The sequence below is a fragment of the Amblyomma mixtum genome, chromosome 6 (assembly GCF_055824585.1).
Source record: "Amblyomma mixtum isolate Tamu chromosome 6, ASM5582458v1, whole genome shotgun sequence".
Lineage (NCBI taxonomy): Eukaryota > Metazoa > Arthropoda > Arachnida > Ixodida > Ixodidae > Amblyomma > Amblyomma mixtum.
The window spans coordinates 79928442-79952856 of NC_143017.1; the positions used below are offsets into that span (position 1 = coordinate 79928442).

A 24415-nucleotide genomic window follows, 5' to 3' on the forward strand; every position below is an offset into this window, starting at 1 on the left:
GGAGCGGAAGAGGGTTTCGGGGTAGTTCCCCGCGGGAAGGACAGGTATGGATGTGGAATGTTAGGGTTGGCACGCTATAGGCCGTTTACAAAGAGCAGTTCGCTCTGTCTACGACATGTGGCGCCACTAGGACGGCTGCCATTCCTGGCCTTCGGAGCGGTTGTTAACAGCATCGGTGCGTAGTGCAAACAGCTGCTAATCAGCATATCTACGAATGTCAAGTGACTTGTGCGAAGGAGGAAAGTCAATGCATGCATGCCTGTAACCTTGTTCGCTTTAGACAAACACTTATCGAATACAACGAATAACCGATTTAAGTGCTTCCTGGGCGTCAGCACAGTGCTCATTGCATTGCCGTACGCACATGGCGTTAGCATTGGAGAAGCGGCAGCGGAACTAGCTTGCGACAGTCCTCAGAGGAGGGTTTTCGACGATTCCCTCGCTCGATGCAAAGCTCTGCAGAAGTACGCTAATGCACTTCACAAGAGTAAAATTTATCATGGCAGGACTTTGTATGCTTCAGCTCATTTTGGCTGGCTACATCTGCGGGTGCTGAACTCCCGAACAGTTCTCAGTCTTATACTTAGCAAGAGAACACAGTAAAGCATAGCTAAACTCCTGCAGTGGCCTTTGTACAATGTTCACAGTCTTCCTTTCGAAGCTGGAACGTTACCGGACGGTAAAGTAACATCTGAACAATCGTCCGTTGATCACCGGTGGGCGCACGTTCGATTATAAATCTCGTGCACATGCTGAGTGGTGAACAGTCTTAATAGCTCTGAAAACACACTAATGCGAAAGCACTATTCCGATCGGTAAACCCGAGCAAGATCTTGCCATGTTGCGGGTTTCTGACAAGTGAAAGAAGCAAATAAAAATTCGAACGTGCGACGGCGCGAACAGGTCAGCTTCTAGTTATGGCGCATACGAAGAAGCACACTGATCACAGCCACTACTGACATTCAAGATTGACGTCGGGTATTGCCGCCCATTTGAAGAAAGGTTGTTCTTGGAAATGCTGATCGTCTCCTCTGGTGGCATAAATTAGCGCAGCAGAAACAGAAAAATTCGTAAAATTGCTACCATCGCTCTTGATCTACCGATAAGTTCGCCGTTTGGTAGCGTCATATCTTTCCGGCTGCCTTGTTGATTTTAAATATTTCGTCGTACTCCTCGTGGACACTGGCGCACCGCTGAGCCAGTTTTATTAAAATATTCTTGGCGTAGAGGTCAGCCTTTGCAATTGTCACATGCTAAAGTGACCCGGTGGCTTTGGCGTTCGGCTGGGGACCTCACTGCTACGGGTTCGATGCCATCCGCGGCGTCAGTATCTCATGCAGTGGAAATAAAAACGCCCACGTACTGTGCTATGTAGGGCTGTAAGGAACACCATGAGCTCCAGTTTATTCGGAGCCCCCTTACTACAGTGTCCCTCGTCGCCCATGTTCCGCATTGGGACGTCAAAGCCGGAAATTAGCAATTCAGAATTATTTGCCATCTATGCCTAAAATACTTACACAGGTATATTTTTTCTTCGTGCCTGCCTTGGGAGCCATATTAAAATGAACGAGTGCAAAAAACAGGGGTACAAAATACTAGAGGACAAACACTGCGCCAAGGAGAGCGCTGTGTTTGTCCTCTAATTTTTTGGTCCCCGTTTTTTCGCCGTTTTTTCAACATGAATCGGTTTCAACTAGCCCAGTTTCCGTCCTAATAGACTTCCTCAGGAGCTCTGGTCTAGTCTAGAAGCTTTATAAAATTGGTGCATCAAGTAGCCCTCTATAGCCGACATGCGGTGTGCGCGAAGATCTTCAGCACTTGATCTGCCGCTGCCAAATCTTAAATCCCCATCGCAAGGCACTGTCAAAGAGCTTTAGGACTCCGTCAGGACTGCGTCGTGCACCTGGAGCATGTCCTTGGTTCCTGGAGTGATGCGGCTTCGGCTGCGCAAGGGACAAAAACATTCTTAGTGTTTCTTAGGGACACGGGCTTAGAGTACACCCTTTGATAACCATGTTTGTTTGTGAGTGCGTGAACGCTAAGTATGCTTGATGGCACCTTTCTTTTTTCCCTTTTTCTGTCCTTTTCAGCCTATTGTTTCACCCTCATCTAGAGTAGCATGCTAACTAATAACCAGACAGACATCTCCTTTATTCATTAAACTCTCTCTCTCTCTCTCTAGTCTAGGTTTCTGTTGTATCATTGCATCTTCGTCGCCAATGCGGTGGTGACCGGGACGCCGAGTGAAGGGAGCCACGACTCGGGGTGGGCTGGCAGCTACAAAAGAACCGGTTACTGAGAATACGCGAGAATTGATAAGTTCAGGTCACGTGAGCACGAAATAGCCGACACGAAAGTACACCCACGTAGACAGGTCGGGGCGAATAAAGAGATCGAGGTATCGAGGTAGGTTTCTAGACGAAGCGAATAAGTAGAAAATTTTGAAGGAATGATTCATCGGACAAAGTAATTGCCTCTTCTTGAAATTTTTAACTCACAAGAACCAGCGCAAAAGGACAAAGGACAAGACTGAAGGAGGACGACACGAACAGAAGCGCTCCGTTGTCTTTTGTACTTTTTCGTTGGCTCTTCTGAGCTCATGACTTAAAACTAGCCCAACAGCAAGCGTTGAAATGGCTGTACCGGTTGTCGAGGTGAAATAGGAATGTGTGGAGAGAACGACTGAACGAGGGAGTATTTGTCTTTTTTTGGACAGTTCTTACCGATGGTCAATGGTGATCATCAGGTGCATGTGATATACCTGTTGGCAAGAGCCATAATGTGAAAGAAGTAGATGCAGAAGCGCTGAGAAAACAAGTAGATAAAGAAGAAGCAGATCACGTCGGCACGCGTATTGCGTCGTGTCCAAAGGGGACGTTAGGACGAAGTCGCTGTCTTCCCACTGTCGACGCTACACCGACGTGTACGGCCTGCTAGAATGCGTCGGCCCAAGGCTCGTGGCAGCAGCAAGGGCAGCTCTAAATCTTCGGGTGGCAGCACCAGCAGCGGCAGTAGCCGCTCCCAGCGCTCGACCACATCATCATCGTCGGTACGCAGAGTGCAACCGCCGAGCACTGGCCCTGCCACACAGACGGGCCCACAGCAAACGGCGACACCGTCCAAGCTGCCGCCAACCGCAGCTGTTCCTGTTCAAGTGGGGCCACAGCGCAGTACGTGAAAAATTTTGTGCTAGGAAGATGCGGCCATGTAAATGTAGGTCTTGCCGTTGTCTCTACGCACTTCGCTCATTCATGGCAGTCTGTTTAGCTTTTGTGTTTTCAACCCGTATCTAGCGGGCTTGGAAGCCGTTGAGAAGTTGAACTTAGGCGCATATGCAAAGCGAGCTAAGAAACTGAAAATATGTGATATTAGAAGACCGGAAGAGAGAGCGACATCTGTTACAAAGCCCGAGTGGATGTCCTAGCTGAAACCGGAAAGGGAGAATTGGCAAGGAGAGGTCATGTTAGGGACGGATAACTTATGGTCCCTAAATGTACTGGAGGGAATTTAAAAGCTGAGAAACGTAGCAGAAGCTTCGAGAAAACCAGGTGGAGGGCGGTCATACCAGGCGATGGACTGGGCTAACAAGATTTTTTTCCTGCAGACGAGTTCTTATTGATGATGACGATGATAAAGACTGTGATTTGCAATAGGATGAGCAGTTTCACGCCTCAAATATGCTTGTTGCCAGCTAGAGTCAGGTTCATGTATCTGATTGCAGTGCTAGCACGCACCGACAATGGGCTTATCAGGGGCGAGGATTCTTTACACAGGAGTTCCACAGCTGTGTTAGACTTGTTCTCGTTGCCTATCACGCACGCTTTATGAGGACTGCGGTCGTTCTTGCACAATGACTTATAGATAGTCTAAGCGGGTTGTAATTTTTTATTTTTATTAGTGCGCAGTCCTAGATGGGTGGAGCTACAAAGGCTACAAGCGGGAGAAGATAGGCATGCACAGGCTAAGAATGAGTTTATACGGCACCCTTGGAGCTAAGTGTTCTTTTAAAGAACAGTAGTAGTATACAGTGCGAATAACATTAGTGTTTGATAAAACAGAGGCCTCCGGACAAATGGATCAACCTTGAATTTACCAAAAAACGAAGTACTCTTCCTTGAGGCTAGTGGTACTAATGGCGAACTGAGCAATTTCTTAAGATGTGATATCATACGTAGGGTTAATATCCTGAAGAAACACGTTGGCTTTGGGAGAACCTCTGGTGGAAGGCTCCAGAATAATTTAGGTCATCTTGGCTTCTTTACCATGCACTTAACATCGAAAGCGGTCGTGGTGGCCGGGATTCGGTCTCGCGACCTTGGGATCAGCAGCCGAGTGCCAAAGCTACTGAGCCACAGCGGTTGATTGTGACTTTGAAATAAAAAAGCTACTATGATTCAATAATTTTTTTCCGCAGTTTATATGAGCTGATATTGGTGAAAACAGCGCGAAAGAGGAAGCCCGAAGGCGAAACGAGGAAGTGACAGGAAAGAGCGCTCTTTCCTGTCACTTCCTCGTTTCGCCTTCGGGATTCTTCTTTCGCGCTGTTTTCACCAATATCAGAATGGACCAACTAGCCCAGCAAAAAGTTCTGCTAGTTTATATGAGCGTTTACGTAAATTGTGTCAGGAGGAAGACAGGAAACTTGTCTAGATAATGAGCCTATCTATCTAAACTTGTCAAAATTTGGCGCTCATGAAAAGCTTTTTAATGTGTTACGTGGAGAGAGATTTTTGTACCAATATTACTGCATATTTTTTCGTGGTCTTAATCCTTCTTTTTCTCTTAACTTGTTCAATGCTTTCAGTGCTCAGTAGTGTACCCTCCGATTTGAGTGCTGAATACAGTGAACACCCGATGTAACCGCATCACGGCAGCAGCGGTTAGACTCGCCATGGTCCCTGGCTACCACTCGTAACATTGATAATTCCTTACTTGAATTAGCATACATCCTGCTATTGATTTGGACGTTGTCATGGCGACGACTGCTCTTTTACATGGTAAATGGGGTTCCGGCGTTTGTGGTGTAGAGTGCTGTGGTACTGGGGCCGTGTGTTTTCTTTTATGCTGTTGACATCCTGATGTTAGCAAACAATAGAGGTTTTTCAATGGTTAAATTCAAAGCAGTTGAATGTTTCCTACCTGCCTAGCCGCGACTCCTAATACTTTTTAACCGAAAAAGCAATATTTTTAAGGTCTACTTATTCCCACGTAAGGTCCCCACTTCCTCGCTGCGCCTTGTGACGACTGTCATGCAATCACTCATTACAAAATGGCGCCACTGAGAATACTGAGCTTGCGACATGCTAGTGCCGCGGGGTTCCCGCGCGTATGTGAGAGTGGAATGTTACAGTTGGCATGTTTTAGGAAAAGGTATTTTGAAGGCGCATGAAAACTGCCCAGAAATGCAGCATCACTGACAGTTAGCTACGGTTGGAAACAGTTCGCCTCGTTTTATGGGTAGTATCACCTCAACTGCCATCACGCTCAGTTATCCGTCAGTGAGCATGTAGTGTAAACGCACCAAACTTTAATCGTGAAAGCGGCGCTGCTGGCTAGCCAGCGAAGCCTTGGCAGTGTGTATATATATATATATATATATATATATATATATATATATATATATATATATATATATATATATATATATATATATATATATACAGGGTGTCCCAGCTAACTTGGACCAAGATTTATCAAAAAACTAAGCGTTCTTCTGAACTGAAATGGCGTGGATGTTGTTAGGGTTTATCTAAAGTTACACTACTATTTTTAAGGTCCTCCTATTTGAATAATTAGTCGAGATAAAAAATTATTGTTTTAAATGTAGCTTGAAACGTTCAGGCGTCAATAGGAAAGTTGTGGAGCTCCACAAATATTGTCCACCCCAGGCACTTCCAAGGAGATAGACTTAGCGTGGCCGTTTTTATTCGCGAAAAACGAAAGCCCGCGGAGTTTAAAAAATACCACGTGACAGCGCACTCCGTGCACCCGAATGCGCCGCGATTACAGCGCTCTCATCCGTGTTTTGTAAGAACCATCACTCGCTTAGCGCCTTTCGTGCTGCCCAAGACAGGGCTTCGCGTTGTGCTTGGTTCCAAGATAAGCGCCAGTGGCCACGGGCGGCAGTTGAAAGAAAGCACGGCTCCCGTTTCTGCGGCGATAATTGCGCTGTCACGTTAGCAGAATGCATGCGGAGGAACGATGACAATCTCATGAGTTTGAATTCGGGAGAAAGATCCCAACAAGCAAAGAAGCATATAACAAGCCTGCTAACGTCGCGTGAATTACGCTGAGGAACAGGAGCCGAGCTTTCATTTGCCGCCCGAACCCACTTGCGCTTATCTTGTAACCAAGCGCTACGCGAAGCCCTGTCTTGGGCAGCACGAAAGGCGCTAAGCGAGTGATGGTTCTTACAAAACACGGATGAGAGCGCTGTAATCGCGGCGCATTCGGGTGCACGGAGTGCGCTGTCACGTGGTATTTTTTAAACTCCGCGGGCTTTCGTTTTTCGCGAATAAAAACGGCCACGCTAAGTCTATCTCCTTGAAAGTGCCTGGGGTGGACAATATTTGTGGAGCTCCACAACTTTCCTATTGACGCCTGAATATTTCAAGCTATATTTTAAAAAATATCTTTTTATATCGACTAATTATTCAAATAGGAGGACCGAAAAAATGGTAGTGTTCGGTTTGGTTTGGTTTATGGGGTTTAACGTCCCAAAGCGACTAAGGCTATGAGAGACGCCGTAGTGGAGGGCTCCGGAAATTTCGACCACCTGGGGTTCTTTAACGTGCACTGACATCGCACAGTATACGGGCCTCGAATTTCTCCTCCAAAGAAGTCCAGCCGCCGCGGCCGGGATCGAACCCGCGTCTTTCGGGCCAGCAGCCGAGCACCATAGCCACTAAGCCACCGCGGCGGCACAAAAGAAATGGTAGTGTAACTTTAGATAAACCCTAACAACATCCACGCAATTTCAGGTCAGAAGAACGCTTAGTTTTTTTTAAAAATCTTGGTCCAAGTTAGCTGGGACACCCTGTATCTGTATATATATACATACAGGGTGTCCACGCTAACTTTAGCCAAGGGTTAGAAAATAAGATATTTGAAGTAGGACAGGGGAACCACTTACATACATCTACCAACCGGCTTGCGCGTTGTAGGCAATTTTTGTTCTGCAATTAATTAATTAGCAATTAAGATAATTTTTCTAAACGCGTAAATATTGACTTCGGACAGAAAATGTGAATAGAAATGTTGGAGAGCGCCTTCAGAAACCTCAATTCCATTCATTTGCGGTTAGGAAAACCTCACGTGTATCTTTTTTCCGAGCGCCAAAGAAAGCCCGCAAAATGCAAAAAAAGTCACGTGACTAGCGTATTCGCGCGCCACGATTGTGCTACTCTCATTCGTGCCTTTAGTGAACGAAGTCAGCTGCTGGCAAGGCGCGACGACGTCAATGCGCCGGCAGGCCGATATGTCAAGGGTGGTTGCGGCGCCCGCGCGAGCCATTCTGCAAGCGTGACGGTGCAAGTTGCAGCGAACGCACCGGGCATTGTGAGCTATAAATTGCCAAAGGACAAATTCGACCAGTTTTATTCGCCACTGAGAAGCAAAAGAAGATAAGTAAAATATTTGCCTATCTTCTCTGCCTCTCAGTGGCGAATAAAACTCGTCGCATTTGTGTTTGTCACCTTTGGCCATTTCATAGCTCACAATGCCCGGCGCGTTCGCTGCAACTTGCACCATCACGTTTGCAGACTAGCTCGCGCGGGCGCCGCAACCACCATTGACATATCGGCCTGCCGGCGCATTGAGGTCGTTGCGCCTTGCCAGCAGCTGACTTCGTTCACTGAAGCCACAGTTGAGAGCAGCACAATCGTGGCGCGCGAATGCGCTAGTCACGTGACTTTTTTTGTATTTCGCGGGCTTTTTTTGGCGCTTGGAAAAAGGATACACGGGAGGTTTTCCTAACCGCAAATGAATGGAATGGGGGTTTCTGAAGGTGCTCTCAAACTTTTCTATTTTCTGTCCAAAGTCAATATTTACGCGTTTAGAAAAATTATCTTAATCATATATATATATATATATATATATATATATATATATATATATATATATATATATATATATATATATATATATATATATATATATATATATACAGGGTGTCCCAGCTAAAAGTAACCAAGCTTTTAAAAAAGACGAAGTGTCCTAGCCCCGTAAGACCAACTGAGGGTTGTTGCCAGTCGCGTGTCCTAGTCTGCGGTATTTTTTTATTGTGCAAACGTAATTAATTAGCAGAGACTGATTAGCTAACTTTTTAATTATTGCGTTTGGGAAGAAAGTGTCAATGCAGGAATTGTAGATCCCATAGAAAAATAACCGGTTGCGGTGTTTCCAACCAAGTACCACTGATAGAGCTTCTTTTACTGGCCTTAAAAGAAAGCCCGCGAAATACAAAAAGAACCACGTGATAAGGAAGCAGTTTCAGCGCTCCCAAACGACCGGTCAAGCAACGACATCTGTTTATGTTTGCAACGCTGCCCCTAACAGGGTTCAGCGTTTTGAGGTGGTGGCGAGATATGCGTTATGAAAAGCGGGCGCTGCTTTTCAAGGAAGTGAAGCGCGGTTCGTATGCAGCGCTTTTTCACGCGAAACCTCCCCTCCAGTGATAGGCATGTGGCCGTACCGCCGAACTTGCACCGTCACGCGCTGAAGGAGCGGTCGCCCTAGCGCCCATGCGAGAGTTGCTGGCGTATATCTCGCAACCATCGCAAAACGCCGAACCCCGTTCGGGACAGCGTTGCAAAGATAAGCGAATGTCGTTGTTTGATCGGTCGTCTGGGAGCGCTGAAACTGCTTCCCTATCACGTGGTTCTTTTTGTATTTCGCGGGCTTTCTTTTACGGCAAATAAAAGAAGCTGTATCAGTGGTACTTGGTTGTAAACACCGCAATCGGTTATTTTTCTATGGGATTTACAATTCCTGCATTGACACTTTCTTCCTAAAGGCAATAATTAAAAAAATAGCTAATCAGTCTCTGCTAATTAATTACGTTTGGACAATAAAAAATATACCGCAGACTAGGACACGCGACTGGTAACAACCCTCAGTTGGTCTCACGGGGCTAGGACACTTCGTCTTTTTTAAAAGCTTGGTTACTTTTAGCTGGGACACCCTGTATATTGTTGGAAAACAATACTCGCAATATTAATTTTTTGTGTTCACCTTTTCCTATTTGCAGACCATCCCTTAAGTGCTGCTGCAAGAACCACGGGGGTTACGCCGTCGAGGGTGCCACCCGCCGTCGCACCGTACGTGGCTCCACAACCCAAGCCAGCCCCGAAATCTGCTGCGACCGCAGGCAAAGAAGTCACGCCAGTACCGATTCCGGAACCGGAAGCCCACGATGGTGATTCGCCAGCGCCCAAGGCTCCCCGACGTCGCAGTGTGTGGACGCGGGTATAACAATCTCTGCCAAAGCGACGCGAAAGACTGAAACGACCGGCGAATAAGCGCTATAGATGAGGAGTTTGTCATGAATGTGTTCGCCGAAACGAACATTCTCGGCTGCAGTTTTCAATGCTCTTGACAAAATATTCTGTTTATTCCTATATATCATTCAAGCGGGGAATGTAGCTCTCCAACATGTCGATAAATATAAAAATTTCTCTCACGAGTGTTTAGTTATGCAGGTGTTGTTCAGGCTAACTTGTAAAGGGCGCCCTAGAGCCTTCAGTTTGTTCTTCGCGGTCTGAAATCAGCCTAGTAAAGTCCTGCTCTTTTTTTTTCTTTCTTAGCATTCAGGACAGTGAACGTGTATTTTTCAGTAAGTAGAATGACACAGTTTTATTAACGTAGTGAAACCTCAGTGCTATAATTGTTCATTAGTTTTTCCTGACTTTTGTCGACGCCCAGCTGCCCTAAGGAAACAAAAAAATAAAGAACTGGCCTATATGTACAGAACGAGAACCAAATTCGTTGTTCATGCCGCAGCACCGGCAGGTGCTGAGAGGCAATGCGGAATGAATGCCTCAAGGGTTTTTGCGTTTCGTGTTCCCTGAAATGCGGCACACCTCGCCGGGATCAAACCTTGGACCTCGAACTCAATAGCAACCGTCATAGTTACTGAGACACAGTGCCGGGTACCTTCAAGTGCCCAGTATCACGTAGTCTGCAAACGCCAGCGGTCGGAAACAGAAAAGCTAACACTGGAAGTTGAACCATTGGGCTACAGATTATGTGCACTTAGATCATGCTCAAGAAATAATACGCTAGTGAGTGTACGCATCTCACGGCTGTATATTTTGGATTTTCGGCGTACAGCAGATTCTATTAGGGCTCGCGTGCAAAGGTCGAAATAGGGTGGAAAGCAATAGACAAGTAACGGTGACTACATATGAAAACTGAGGGTTCCATTCACTATGAATGCTTCTTGAGATGAAAATAAAGAGCATCTTCACTGCTCATGAACTGCCACATTTTGTTTTTATTCGGTACTGTTTAATGGCAGAGGACGTAACATTATTACAGTTACACAATGTTTTTTCAGATATGAAAATTTAGTAGACTAATGGAGACGCCATTATCTGGAGTCAGAATTTATCAGTAGGCCATTGTCGCTCAAGCATTGGCGCCTAGCCATTGTGGCCGATGTTGGAATAAGTCTCATGGAAAGACTTCAACTAAATATATGCAGAATAATTCGCCATCGTGTTGTCCATTGTGATTTGTCGTTATTAGATAGCAAGAAAAGTTTGCGAAACAGAAAATTGTGCGAGCAGAGTCCTTTGTAACTTATACGTACCACTTATACGTAACTTATACGTAACTTATACGTTGTAACTTATACGCCCTTTAATATCATATTTAAAGTAGGGAGCCAGGGCTGCATACTTCAGCTGTTGTTCTCCTTTTATTTTTCTCCCTTCTGATATCGGAAGTTGCTACTTATGACGTCATGTCTTACACCTAAATAACAGATGCCATTAGCTCGCTTAGGCGTATCGGAGGTTGTGTTCACCAAGGGAAAGGAAAACAAAGAATGAATAGGAAGGAAAAGGTGTCACAAAATACGACCCTACCTTGAGGCGTGGAAGTACTCTCTACCGGTTTCCAACATCCGCACCCTGAAGATTTCCCACTTCTGTCGTGCAGGTGGGCCAGACATTGGGGATCCTGTCGGCCTCAACCGCCGCGGGGAACGCGAATCGAATCATCCTGATCGTGGCCGTTGTAGTGTTTATAGCGCTCCTGCTGTTGGCCGTGCCGTTCGCGCTCGTTGAGACCAAGGCAAAGCCCAACGCGACCAACGAAACCGCCGCTTACAGCGTGTGCTCCACTCCTGGCTGCCTCAAGCACACGTTCGTCCTGGGCATGAACAGGACCCGCTACCTGGACCCCTGCGACGACTTTAGTCTTTTCGTGTGCTCGGCCTGGATTCGCGGTGCAACAGACGTGTCCCTGAGAGTCGCGGGGCAGGTAAATGACCCAGCTGGGCGGGCAGGCGCAATTTTCAGTGTCTTATTTTGTGCTCTTCCTATTCAATCGCACATCCTACTAATGAGAAAGAAGGGTATCGGAGAAAGTTTAGTTCGAACTTTAGGAACAATAGTAGCAGAAACTGAGCGGTCGGTTTTCGCTCAACATGTTGTTCAAGCTCGATGTTGCCCGAGGAGAAGGTGAAATGAATCATTCTGGCCCTGGCTGTCGTGTACCGGGCTGTTGTTGTGGGCCGTGCCTTTGGCGTTCGTTTGCTTGCCCCCTGAGCGACGACGCGTTGGAACTCCATGCTATATTTTCGGTATTACCGCTTCTAATGCGCTTTGGATGCACTTTTTGCTCGCTACTTTGTAATGCGCTGAATACCAAACGCGGCGTACTACAGTGGAACTACATTAAAGCTGCCATTGGGGCAAGTTGGTGGTGAATTATTTCCAAACAGAGTGGGAAGACAGGACAGACGAATGAAAGAACAAAATGCATGTAAACAATGTCACAACGATGATGGCCATCTGAATTTCCCATTTTGTTGATTTTTTAACATACCTATTTTCTACGGCCGCTTTACTAATAAATAATTTAAATAAAGTTATCGGTAGCACGACATATTTTATACCGGCTTCAACCAGCACTCATTTGCTGCCAAGCCAAATAACTACTCAAACGCACAGGGCCGCTTTCGTACGCTTATTTCCTACCTATTGAATCTAAATTTGTTCACACCGGGCAATAGACGTTTAGCATTTAGCCAAAAAAAAGGCCGGGTTATACGGTGTGTTTAGTGTATTCGCGCTCGTCTTCTTTTGTACACCAAATGGACAACCCCTCCGAGCTCCCCGAGCTTCGCTTGAAACAAGAGCATGGGAGTTGCGCTAAGGAGCGATTTAAAGACACTAGTCTTGCGACATGCGCTACGGTCCAGTCGCAAAACAGTTTCAGTCGTATTTAGCTGGCCGCATGGAGCAGGCACTCGAGTTAGAGTTGGAAGCTGCCGCATGCTACGTGTTTCTAGTCTCGCAAGAGCGTTTATGTTAGTGGGAATTGCTGGGTTTGAACTATTACATGATCTGAATTTTTTGCGAAGTTTTTTTTTCCGCATAATAAGCGGCCGGTATGCAACTGGCGAAGTTAGGACGCCACTTTTTCTTGTTGCAACAATTGATAACGAAGTTTTTTCAGTAGTGCCCAACGATACCCTCAATTCTGTTTCAATAACTGGAGAAGTAAACTCGTGTTGCTATTGCTGCACTGTTTAGGTATTAGAATTTGTTTTTCTAAGTGTTGTCTCCCTGAAAGGATGTTGTTTTACCAATCTCATTTCTTCCGCGTACTGCGATGCAAGTGGGAGACGTACCTTCCTCAGAGATAACGTCTAAATCGTTACACAAAGGTGTTGCGTATTAAAGCGGGAAATTTTAGGCACACACACGTTTCACTGCTGCTTCGGCGAGCCTTCCTGCACTGGAATTCTGCGCACCGATTTCTGCCGCGAAATCCTCTGTACGGAGTTCCGACCGCAACCTCAAGGAAAAGAAACATATATTTTAAACAAAATTTACATTGCGAAGAAGTCAGCTTTTAAGGAAGTTAGTGGGTGCCTTGTCTTTTTTACTTTGCCTTCAGAAATACTGCAAGTGCGGAATTCTTCGACTAGGCGACGTCAAGTCCCTACTGCAACTAGTTAGTCTTACTGAAGGCTCACTGTCGAAATTTATATTGCTTTGTTAGAATACAATTATTTAACTTTCTGTTAAGCATGTGCTATGTGTATTAGATGTATGTTGTGCTTTGATTCAATACAATTATTTAACGTTCTTTTGAGCGTCTGCTTTGTGTATTAGATGTATTTTGCAGGCTTGTTAGTGTTTGTGTAATTTTTCTTTTCTGTTCAATTTCAACGTTTGCTGTCAGTACAAGATGTGTCGTATATAGTTGTTAGTTATGTGTGACATTGAATCCTGCATGCCGTTACTGCTCAATAAGGCAGGATCCCTTGTCGGGCTACGCCTTTAGCTCCTGCTTTATTTCGCGTTTGTTACCTGTATAACAAAACCAATGAATAAACTTCAAACAAGGAGTCGCATCAGAAATCACTTGAACTCGCGTACCCGTGTCGCAGGCGGCGGTGAAGTGGCTCTGGGAAATGAGTAGTCTCAGCCTGAAAAGCCTGGCCAATGATACTAGGAGTGACAAACACATCGACAGCCGAGCGCGGCAGTTCATGACCCTGTGTCTGGACGGGAGACCGGATAGCGACGAAGCTGGCGTTCGAGCCTTCAAGGAGGTTCTGGGCAGTGGCGAGCTGGCCTTCGCGTCCCCGAAGAAGTACAGCGACGACCCCAGTTACGCGCGCCTCATACGAAACCTCGTGCTCCTCTCGGGCAAGTGGTTGGTTCCACTGTGGTTCCGTGTGGATATGCTCCCATTCCGGTCCGCCGGCAACGCTCCCATCTTCGTGCTGTCGCCCGAACCGCTCATCCTGGGACCTCGCACGCTTCACCGAGCCACGACCTCCTCGCGCCAAGTCTACGCCCAGTATGTGGAGGCCTTCGTGCAAGTATTCCACGACGACGACAGCGCGGTCACCGCTGACTACCTGAGGTTCCTCCGCCAGAAGAGTGTTAGCGTGCAGGCGAGTAATTCGCCATTTTTACAAGATGCGGGGCCCTAGGCTGCACGAAAATTCGTCCGCTGTCTGATAACAAAGACATACGCTAGACAGGCGCGGTTCGCTGTCCAGACGCTAGACAGGCGCTAGACAGGCGCGGCAGACATATGCTTGCAGCTGCCACTATCTGCTGCTTTCACCTCCTGCTAGCAGAAATGGCGCATGGGCAGCATGAGTTGCCAGTTTGTTTCCAATCAGCGGTTCTCAGGAGAGGGAGAGGAGGAGATACGCATGTGTAGAGCTAGTGTGTGGAAACATGCTGATTGCGCAACGGTGGCGCTGCTGCTAATACTATTGTGAAACTGAAGTGAAGCCCGACATCATGCATTGATGCGGAATGCCTTAGTCATCACTTTTGTCGTCCACAATATCTCGCTTCTGGGGGATTAGGAGACACGATCGTGGCCGCATCGTCATGGCACGATTTGGAAGTTACGTTGCTGAGAACCAAGAACAATTTAATGTGGCCTTAAAGTGTGGTATTGGAGGTGTGCTTCAAATTTGGCGCTTCCAAATGTTTCCCCATAGTGTTTGCTGTCTTGCGGCCGCGCTCGTTAGTACAAAAAGCTGAGTGTGCCTTTTTCGCAGGACAGGGGAAAATCATGTGTGATGGTTTTTGGCCAGTGTGGTTTTCAAAAAAGCGCGAGATAAGCTCATTCAGGGCCTTTATAATTGTTGCGCAGATACCGAGCGCTAGAGTATTAAGCACTCATGAATTTCAGTATCCACAGCGTGCTTCGCTCATTTAAATTAGCCCCAGCTCCATTCGCAATCTATCCACAAGCGATGGGTGTAATCATGGGTCGCCTGTAGAAGCGTGCATGCTTTTCACGAGCCTGTACTTACCGGGAGTAAATTTAAAATGATAATACAGAAGATGAGGCCTCCATGGCCTTGACCGCGGAGAAAAATGAAAAAAAAAAAAACACGGAGGAATAGGGGGACGAAGGACAACGCATGGAAAGCGTAAGGGTCTTTGTTGCCCCCATAGCGGTGGTACGCACATTTCGGCTTCAAATCTAATCGAATAAAATAAAAATTATTTTCTAATGCCGAGGAAATAACATTTTTCGAGTTTGTTAATTACGACAATAGCGCATATACCTGGGTCAAATATGTTCGGCAGTCTAGGTTATGGACGGAAAACCAGTGGGAAAGTGTAGTTAAGATGAAGTCCATTGGCAAGGCATCATCGAAATATTAACACCAGCCTGTCAGTATTCCTCTAGATGGAGCAAAGTAAATATTCCATGCATTTTTATCGAACTAACCCGTGGGCCTGACAACTGTAGGCTTTTAGAGACTACGAAACAACTGCTAAAATTGCTGGTAAATATGTTCAATGCGTACAACGAATACTTTTGAGCATCGAAAACGGGTGTAAACCTTGAAACGCATTCAGCGTTTTGGAGCGAAAGCTCCACTACTCCACGTTTTGGCAAGGTCATAGGGTGCTGTCGCGTGACCTTCAAGCTAGAGGCGTGCCAGAGGTGTGGCTCTGACGTCATACCACGTGACCAGCCAAAGGCGTGCCACTTCGCCGACCACCGCCTTGCCTGCTGCGGCCGCGTCACTAAGCACGTGCCTCGCCGTTCGCTTAATAAGAAGACGAAGCCGCTTTTCACTTTCAGTTTCGTCATGGATGAGAGCGCGGCAGGCAGTGCGGCCAGAACGCCAGCGAGAACCGTGCTCTCTTGCGGCCTTTGCGGTCTACTATGTTTGTGGTCGAGATACAGACAATAGCTAATGAAGCTTCCGCTCTGTCTAACTAGGTTTAGAAGAGTTTAAGCACAACCATTTTTGATTATCATTTTTTAAAAAACCGAGAGTTTTAAAATGCGCTAGCTGGTTGATTTCTGCGTAGTGGCGGTTCTTGGAATTTTCTGCAGTGTGTGCTTACTATAGCGCCGAGGATGTCATGGTGAGCAACAGGCCACCAGAAGCTGCCATTTGTTGCAGCCACGATCAGCACTACGTCACGGGCACACTTCCGGTAGCTGCGAAAGCCGTCTGCTCGTGTGGCTACGCCACGTCAGTGCCTTCACACGCGGATGGTTCCGATTTGTCGCTGCTACCGCGTTCGCATCTTTCTGTCGGTGGTGTCAGGATTATTCGCCTTGCCATTTGGATTGAACCGAAATGAATGCACCTTGCTTTGTCGTCGTCTGCAGAGCCAGTGAGTGGTGAGACGTAGATCTCAGGCATGCTATTCGTAAAGACGCGCAAGCTGCCTGGAGCGCATCGGCTTGCCGGCGTACGACGCCTGCCGAGAGTAGGCGAACCTAGCGTCAGCGCACGTAGTATTCAGTGTGGGGTACAGTACCACCCTTTTTTGTTTCTTTATTTTTTATGGCCCGTCGGAGTGTATATTTATGGTTGAATAGAAGAGCGTAATTTTTAACAACTGATTTCGTTGGCGTTAATAAAGCCAGATCGAAAATGCGTTGCATGGGGTACCGGCTCATGGAATACCTATTCGTCGGTCTGTATAATCGTCCTTTTAAAAAATTTGGTAGTTGGGGTGTCCACAGTCCCTCCAAAAAAAAAAAAAACGTTACTTGTGGATGAAAGGGTGACTTCCTTGTCTGGAAGTAGATTTCCTTCTACTGATGGACTTTAACGGTGATTATATACACAATGTGCCAAGAAAGTGAGCGAGAGTGATTTGACAAAGAGAAGCTATAATACATGTCAGTCAATTCTACTAGAACTGTGAGCTTCATTCACTTCTTCATCATTAACGTATGTTATTACTACAGGGTTGCATCTGCGTTCTTTAATAACCAGTCTTTATGTGGTAGTTGCTAAACTTTAGTTGCAAAACTTGCTCTAGTTTTGAATTATCGTAGTAGACTTGTTGCCTTGTGCATTCGACCTTGCGCCACAGTATGCCTTCAGCGAGTTCTTAGCGCCATGCATGCAGGTGTGACGTTGTGAGAGCAGAGCTGAATAGTTTTTATTTTTTTGGCCTAAACAGCACTCAACGCAAGGGTTGCTTTATGCGGCATCTGTTACTACTTGGATGACAACTCATTACATGAGTCATTACATGAGGTCCTCCTTCTGGAACCCCACAGGCGGTAATGCTCAACAGCCTGTCTGCAGCTGTCTTGGCCAGGGACTGGACGGCCGTGCACGGAAACCTGACCGACTTGGAAAAGTATATGCCCAAACTGTCGGCGGCAGACTGGGCGGCTGCCTTGCACGAGGCTTACGACGGCACTGTCGAAGGAGGGGTAATGCATGCAGCAAGCTTTGATGCATGCGTACGCTATGCACACGCGCGGGCTCTGTGTAGAAGCCTTTAATGTATTTATCAAAGTCATGCAAATTGCCTCCACTGGATACATCGTAGTCTTCCTCTTCCTTCGAGATAATGTTTTTCACTTTCCAGCATGTAATATCAAACGGATAAGTGCGTCAGGTGAAATCAGTTGGAGGAAACAGTTGCGATTTTAAAATTGGTTGGGTGAAGACATAGGGGCACTCAACTATCCTTAAGATAAAGCATGTAGTATTTGCGCCTATTAGTCTAATCGGCAGATTTTTCAATCCATTCAAGAAGTGTGCAATCGCCTTTATCTGTGTAGACGCGTCCAATTCAAAACCGAAACTTGAACAAGAAATGACAAGCTTAGAAAAAAAATTCTCCTCTACCGATGCATGGAACCTAAGCGCCTTTTGTTAACATGGAAAAAAACATGAACTAAAGCTCCCCGAAAAAATATAAAGATGACAAATAACACCTTTAGACGGTCAGTGACGGCTCTAGCGCTTTCTGTCCCCTTATGGCGTCCCTCATAGCGTGAGTCGCTTTGGGACGTTAAACCCCCATTAAACCATTCTCTACCCAAATAAAACTTGCGGCGAAGTTTCGCGGCCATTACTAAGTGACTCTGCTAATACCGTTTTCGCGCTCTGGCCAGATGTGTCGAATGCGACAATGAAAAACCAATCTTACGTATCTTGTACCAAAGCGGATGATCACCATCACGGAAAAGGACGCTGTGCACGCCAGGAGCCGCGTGCATCTGGACGCCATGGGCCACCTGATGGCTCAGGTGACGGCTCTGGAGCTACTGCACCAAACAGCCTGGTCGTTCACCCAGCAGGTCGGCAGCCTGACGAGCAACGCCCTCTTCGACGCATTCGATCGACTCGAGATCGGAAGGACGGTACAGGTGGTCGCTTGTGCCGTGCAGGTAATTGAATGACGAGGTGCATGCGAACACAGTGACCAGATAACATCTTAACACGAGAGCTTAAAGGTCCCGTTGTCCAAAAAAATCCCGAGTATCACTCTGGCAGGTGGGGCCCAGAGAGCTACTTAAGAGGAAGGTGGCACTGAGCAAATTGCCCATCTTGGCAGGTGGTCGTTAAATTAATCATTGGTCGCTCGGCAAGAGCAACCTGGCCGCACAAGGAGCAGCGCTGCCATCGCAGGCCAATGGCTGCACCATTGAGCCAGGAGAGGCATGCGGAGCCCCAGGGATCTGTAAAATAGTGTAGAAAATGAGCAATTCTACTTATATCGGAATTTATCAATTGTGCTATCGCGTCATACCCTTAAGGCGGAGCTGAAATGTCCGCTTAAAGGTGCACTAAAGAGGAATCTGAACTCGTCGTTTTTCCGCGGGAACTCAATCTACACGTTCTGAGCATTCTTAGAAACTTCGATTTATTGACCTGTATGGCTGATTTCCGTAATTAAATCGAATTAATGTCCGGCTCCCGCCTTTTCTTTTTTTTTAATTCTCCCTCGTACGGTGGGCGGAGTCGTCCAACGCGCGGAGTGCCTTTCACCCAGTCCTGTGGCGGCTTGCCGCTCTGCCATCGGCCGAGTAATACGTAGTAATCCGCAGAAGCAAATAGTCCGCGTGTATTTTTATTTCTGCGGGCTTATTTTGCGGCTATATTATCTGCGAATGAAACTATTTATTCACGGAAACCCAAAAAACAACATAAAGCGAAAGCAAAGCCTCCACGGAGCTGGCTGAAAGGCACTCCACGCGTTGGTCGACTCCGCCCACCGTATGAGGGAGAATTCAAAAATAAAGGTGGGAGCTGGACGTTAATTCGATTTAATTAAGGACATCGGCCACACAGGGCAATAAGTGGAAGTTTCTAAGAATGGTCGGAACGTGTAGATCGAGTTCCCGCGGCAAAAAGGCGAGTTCAGATTCCTCTTCAGTGCACCTTTAAGTTTCTTTGTCTGGGTGACCATGATATCAAGTAGCGCATGGTAAAAAACTGCACCTGACTACTGCCGCCGCTCAAGTGTAACATCGACGGGAATCATGGTTGCCTGAATCCATAAAACTTTTCCTGGGCTCTCTGGCAAGGACGTGTGTGAAACACATTGAGCTGACCTTGAATGAAGGTGGCGGGTGACGAAGAGCTCGAGGCAGCTTAATCCGTAGCTACATGTTCGATTCCTATTCCTATCCAGTCAAAGAAACACCACCTATATCACAATCACCACTGTCGGAGATCCATATATTACTACCCATAACGAATTTGTAGGAATTCCCTCCACTTTTTACAAAATCCTGTCTCCCGAAAATCCTCGGTGTGTCATATTGCTACACAATCCTACCTTTGATATCTTCCCTACTTTAATTTCTCCTGAAGTTGTTTCCATCTTATGTTCGACATCGAATGATCAATTCCTTTTTGTAGCAGTATATGTACCGCCTCGCGCGGATATTACAGTATCTCTGGCTTTGCTCACCACTTGTATCCAGACTTCACCCACTGACAAAATTATCATTTGCGGTGATTTTAATGCAAAAAACATTTTATGGCGTGGCAATACCACTGATGCTAGAGGAACTCATGTTGAAGCTTTTGCGGCTTCTAATGCCCTGGTTCTTCTGAATAATCCGGACTCTTTACCAACTTATGAAACTCCATATGCTTCCAGTTGGATTGACATTAGTCTCGCTTCACCTAGTTTGCTTGCAAAGGGCTACTCCTGGGAAGTCATTCCTGATTTATCTCTTTCCGAACACAGATTTATTGCATACTCTTTTCTTTCCCAACCATTGTCGCCGTTCAAGCGGCTCACCAGAGCCAGCTCCAGCCGCTTAATTGCCCAGTTAACTTCGTTGCCTTGGTTCAAATCTTTTTACAATTATCAGTTTCATTCGGCGTGTGCTCTTGATCATGTCCTCTCAAAATTTAACGCCACCTTTATGTCACTTTACAAGAAAAACTTGCGTTTGGTTAAACCACATTTTCCCGAGGGTTCCATTTGGTGGACGGCTGATTTGAGCATGGAGAGGTCCCGTGTGCGCGCTCTTCGTCGCCGTTTTTAACGCATTTCAGACCCACAGCTGAGAATTCTTCACCGTTCAATTTATTATAAAGCTCTTGCTAAGTATCGCTCTAACATCAGAACGACACATGATAGTTATATAAAAGAGATCTGCTCCACAGCTACACGTAAATATCTCTTTGGTAAGCCATATAAACATGCTTTTGGCAAGCTCAGGTGCCCTTCCATTATCCCTCCTTTACGGTACGCTGATGGCACATATACTGAAACGCTTCCTGACGCTATACAGTTGCTCCTTCGTACTCACGTCGCTACAGATGATTCTTCCCACGATCTCCCTTTTCATACTCATGTTCGGGACATTACTGCGCAGCCTTACAATAACTCAGTCCAAGATTTACCGTTCACTGCTGCGGAGATCGAAGCTGTCATCAATTCATTAGATTTGTCGTCTTCTCCAGGGCCTGATCTTATCTCTCCCCGTTTTGTTGCCGCCTTGTTTAACGCTCATCCCTTGTTTTTCGTCTCCCTCTTTAATTCTGCCTTGCACTTGGGTTACTTTCCGCAGACATGGAGAATTGGCAGAATTACTTTCATTCCCAAACCGAACAGACCAAAGCACCTTCCAAATTCTTACCGACCGATCTGTATTAATTCGTCTTTCGGTAAGGTGCTCGAGCGTTTAATATATGGTCGGCTGTATTAGTTTCTGCGCCAAAATAAATTACTTCATAGAAATCAGTATGGTTTCACGCATGGTCGCAGTTCTGTTCAGGCTCTATATCATTTGCGGGAGTTCTTACATAGTTATAAACAACAAAAAAATCCTGTGGTTCTAATTTCTCTGGATTTCAGAGGAGCATTTGATAGTGTTTGGCACCCTCTGGTTTTACATTTTTTACGAAAGCATCGTTGCCCTCGAAATCTATATTCCCTTCTGGAGTCTTTCCTTCATAACCGCCATTTGACCTATCAATCTCCTTCTTGTACTCTTTCTGTGCCTTCTTCCCTCGGCAGTCCGCAGGGTTCACCACTTTCGCCACTGCTTTGGAACATTTTGCTATATGATCTCCTAAACCTTCCTGTGCCGTCACCTATTCACATTCAGGCATATGCAGATGACACCATTGTACTCATCCCTGGCAAAACTAGCTGCGAGTTGTCAACGCTGGGCTCAAATGTTTTAACTTTAATCCAAAACTGGTGCACCACGTCCCGCGTTCAGTTAAACCCAGAAAAGTGTTCTTATGTTTTGTTTTTTAATGGAGCTCCGGCGTTACATAAGCGTAAGCCGACTATTCGACTAGACACTTACAATCTCAAGTGTGAACCGAGTATTAAATTATTAGGTGTTGTCTTTGACTCTTACTTAAGCTTTATTCCCCATGTTAATTATTTGCAAACGAAAATTCTCGCATCCACCACCAAGCTCCTTAACTGGTTCCATTTCCATTTTCGTGTTTCTCCTTCTCATATGCGCCAAATTTATCATCAGGTTATTCTCCCTACAATTACCTATGCAGCCCCAGCTTGGTGGTTTCATTGCCCCCTTTCTCGGCTAAGAGATCGTGTTTTATCGCTTCAACGAATTCCCCTTCTGGCTCTTACTGGTGCCTATCATACTACGCGAACCGCTGCTCTTCATGTTCTTGCGAACGTTCTTCCTCTGCCTATTTATCTGGACCAGTTATGCGCAGAGTTTATGCTTTTCACGTTACGTCAATCCGTAGTGTACGGCAATACTTTTTGTGATCCCTCTCTCATTCAACCTTTATTTGATCCCTGGTCAGACCATCCCTCATTAAAATTTAAATTTTCTTTTGTTCAACTTAGTTCTCAAGAAGCTGTATTCTTTTCTTGTCAACATGCCCTACATACTTACACTGATGGGTCTTTCACTCCTCGCTTAGCTGGTGCAGCATTTGTTGTTCTTAGCTCAACACAAAATATTGTCCATGTACACCGTCTATCTTTAGAACCACCTCTAGCGCCTATGCCGCTGAGCTTGTAGCCTTTCATTCTGCTGTTGTTTATGCTATTCACAACCCTCCCTCTACGCCTGTTCATTTTTACACTGATTCTCTATCTCTGCTTTCTGCGCTGTCTTCAGTTACTTCTTACAATCCGACTATTATTGCAATTAAGAAAGATCTCTATCGTTTGTCTTCTTTAGCCCCATTTCTTTTATTTCATATCCGGGGTCATTCTGGAATCTTTGGAAACGAGTTAGCCGACCAAGCTGCTGGTAGTGCCGGCCAGTTTGGAAGTTTATATATTTCTACCCTTTCACGCCGTTGCGTTCGTTCCCGTTTGCATCATTCTTCACTTCTTTTATGGAACATTTTTTGGCGCGAGAATAATGGTGGCACTGAACTATTCAACTGGATCCCTGATACACTTAACATTCCCCTTATTCGTCTACCCAGGAATCCTCTAATAACGTTACTTACTGGGCATGGTAGATTTCCGTTCTATTTTAAAAGATTTGGCCTGTCTCCGTCTTCAACTTGTTCCTGTGGATTGTTATGTGAAAATATCCGTCATTACTTCCGGGACTGTTCCGTTACTGCTTCTTTAGTTTCTCGTTTAAAATCTCTTTGCTCATCGGACATCACACCATCTGTTTACCCCTCCCTTCTCCGAAACCCTGCTGCTTGTGCTCTTCTCCTTCAAATGGTTCACCTCATAAGTAGTACAATTCCAAATTATTCACGCTGATTTCTCTCTTCCTCTAATCTCTCTTCCCCAAGCTTTGCACAGCGGAGCGCCCCGTGCTCCTTTATTGAGCATAGGGGGCTTTGTCGTGGCGTGACTGTGACTGTGACTACGTCCTTGACTGTGTGACTGCGACTCTGTTTTGACTGCGTGACTGTGACTGTGTCCTTGACTGAGTTACTGTGACTTCGTTTTTTTTTTCTCTTGATTATGTTTTTATTTTTCTGATTTTTATTTTGTGGCCGGCGCTCAGTGCTTTCTTTGACTGTTACGGTGACAATGACTTTGCAGTGACTTGGGTTTTCTTTTTTTATTATTATTATTTATTTCGCGGACTGCACGCTGTGCTTTCGCTTTCTGCCTGCGTCTAACTTATTATGACGAGGCTTTTGTTTTCTTTTCTTATGAGTTTTTTTTTAATGCTCTGTTTTTCGCTTAATTTTTTTTTTCTTTGGAACATTTAGTTATTTTTCATTTATTTTGAATTGGCGTTAAGCCTGGCAAAGCATTGCTGGTCCAGGCATCCTCTCTCTCTTTTATGCTTTTTTACCTCTTTTTTGAGAGGACCAGTAAAAGGGTAAAAGGGTATTCCTACTCAATTCTCCTTGCGTCACCCAGCTGGAATGCGTCTGCGGCTGCGAATAAGGACGCGGCTTACACGTGCAGCTCACGCGCCCGAATAACAGGCTGTAGCCTGTACGTTTCGTATAACGGGAAGGACGACGTACGGTAGTATTTATTAACGCCACATAACGCCTCAAAATCCAGCGGGACCATGTAGTTTTTTTATTCTACTTTGTAATCAGTTATCTTTAATGCATGAAATAATTTAACAATAATTTCCCATTCATTACCGCTAGCGATTAAAAACAGATGAACATCCCGTATGTTCTCCTTGGTTTCAGTGAGTGCTAGCTTCCTTCATAACCAATATCACCAAAAATGTTTGCACACAACTCAATGCAATCTACTGGAGGCGAACAAAAAAGGTACACTGGAAGGTGGAAACACCTGTCAGGGCCAGCCGCAGAAAACAATCTACTAAAACTTTTCCAGTGTGCTAATGAAAGCCATGTCACCCAGTATCGTCAAAAGCTGCTTCGTCTAATCACAAACTTGCGGAGAGAGACAGATTCCTATCTATCTCACACACACACACACACACACACACACACACACACACACACACACACACACACACACACACACACACACACACACACACACACACACACACACACACACACACA

General features: G+C 45.8%; 1 protein-coding gene across 1 annotated transcript in view; it reads left to right on the top strand.

The window, feature by feature from the left end:
- The first annotated feature begins 2938 nt into the window (after positions 1-2938).
- Positions 2939-24415, top strand: part of LOC149339494 (endothelin-converting enzyme-like 1) — a 29955-nt gene continuing 8478 nt past the window's right edge. Inside the window, exons 1-7 of the mRNA XM_089550933.1 lie at positions 2939-3170; positions 4805-4856; positions 9248-9317; positions 11161-11484; positions 13625-14137; positions 17251-17409; positions 18151-18375. Of these exons, the coding sequence (XP_089407059.1) occupies positions 2939-3170; positions 4805-4856; positions 9248-9317; positions 11161-11484; positions 13625-14137; positions 17251-17409; positions 18151-18375 (1575 nt within the window). The remainder of the gene's footprint in view (positions 3171-4804; positions 4857-9247; positions 9318-11160; positions 11485-13624; positions 14138-17250; positions 17410-18150; positions 18376-24415) is intronic.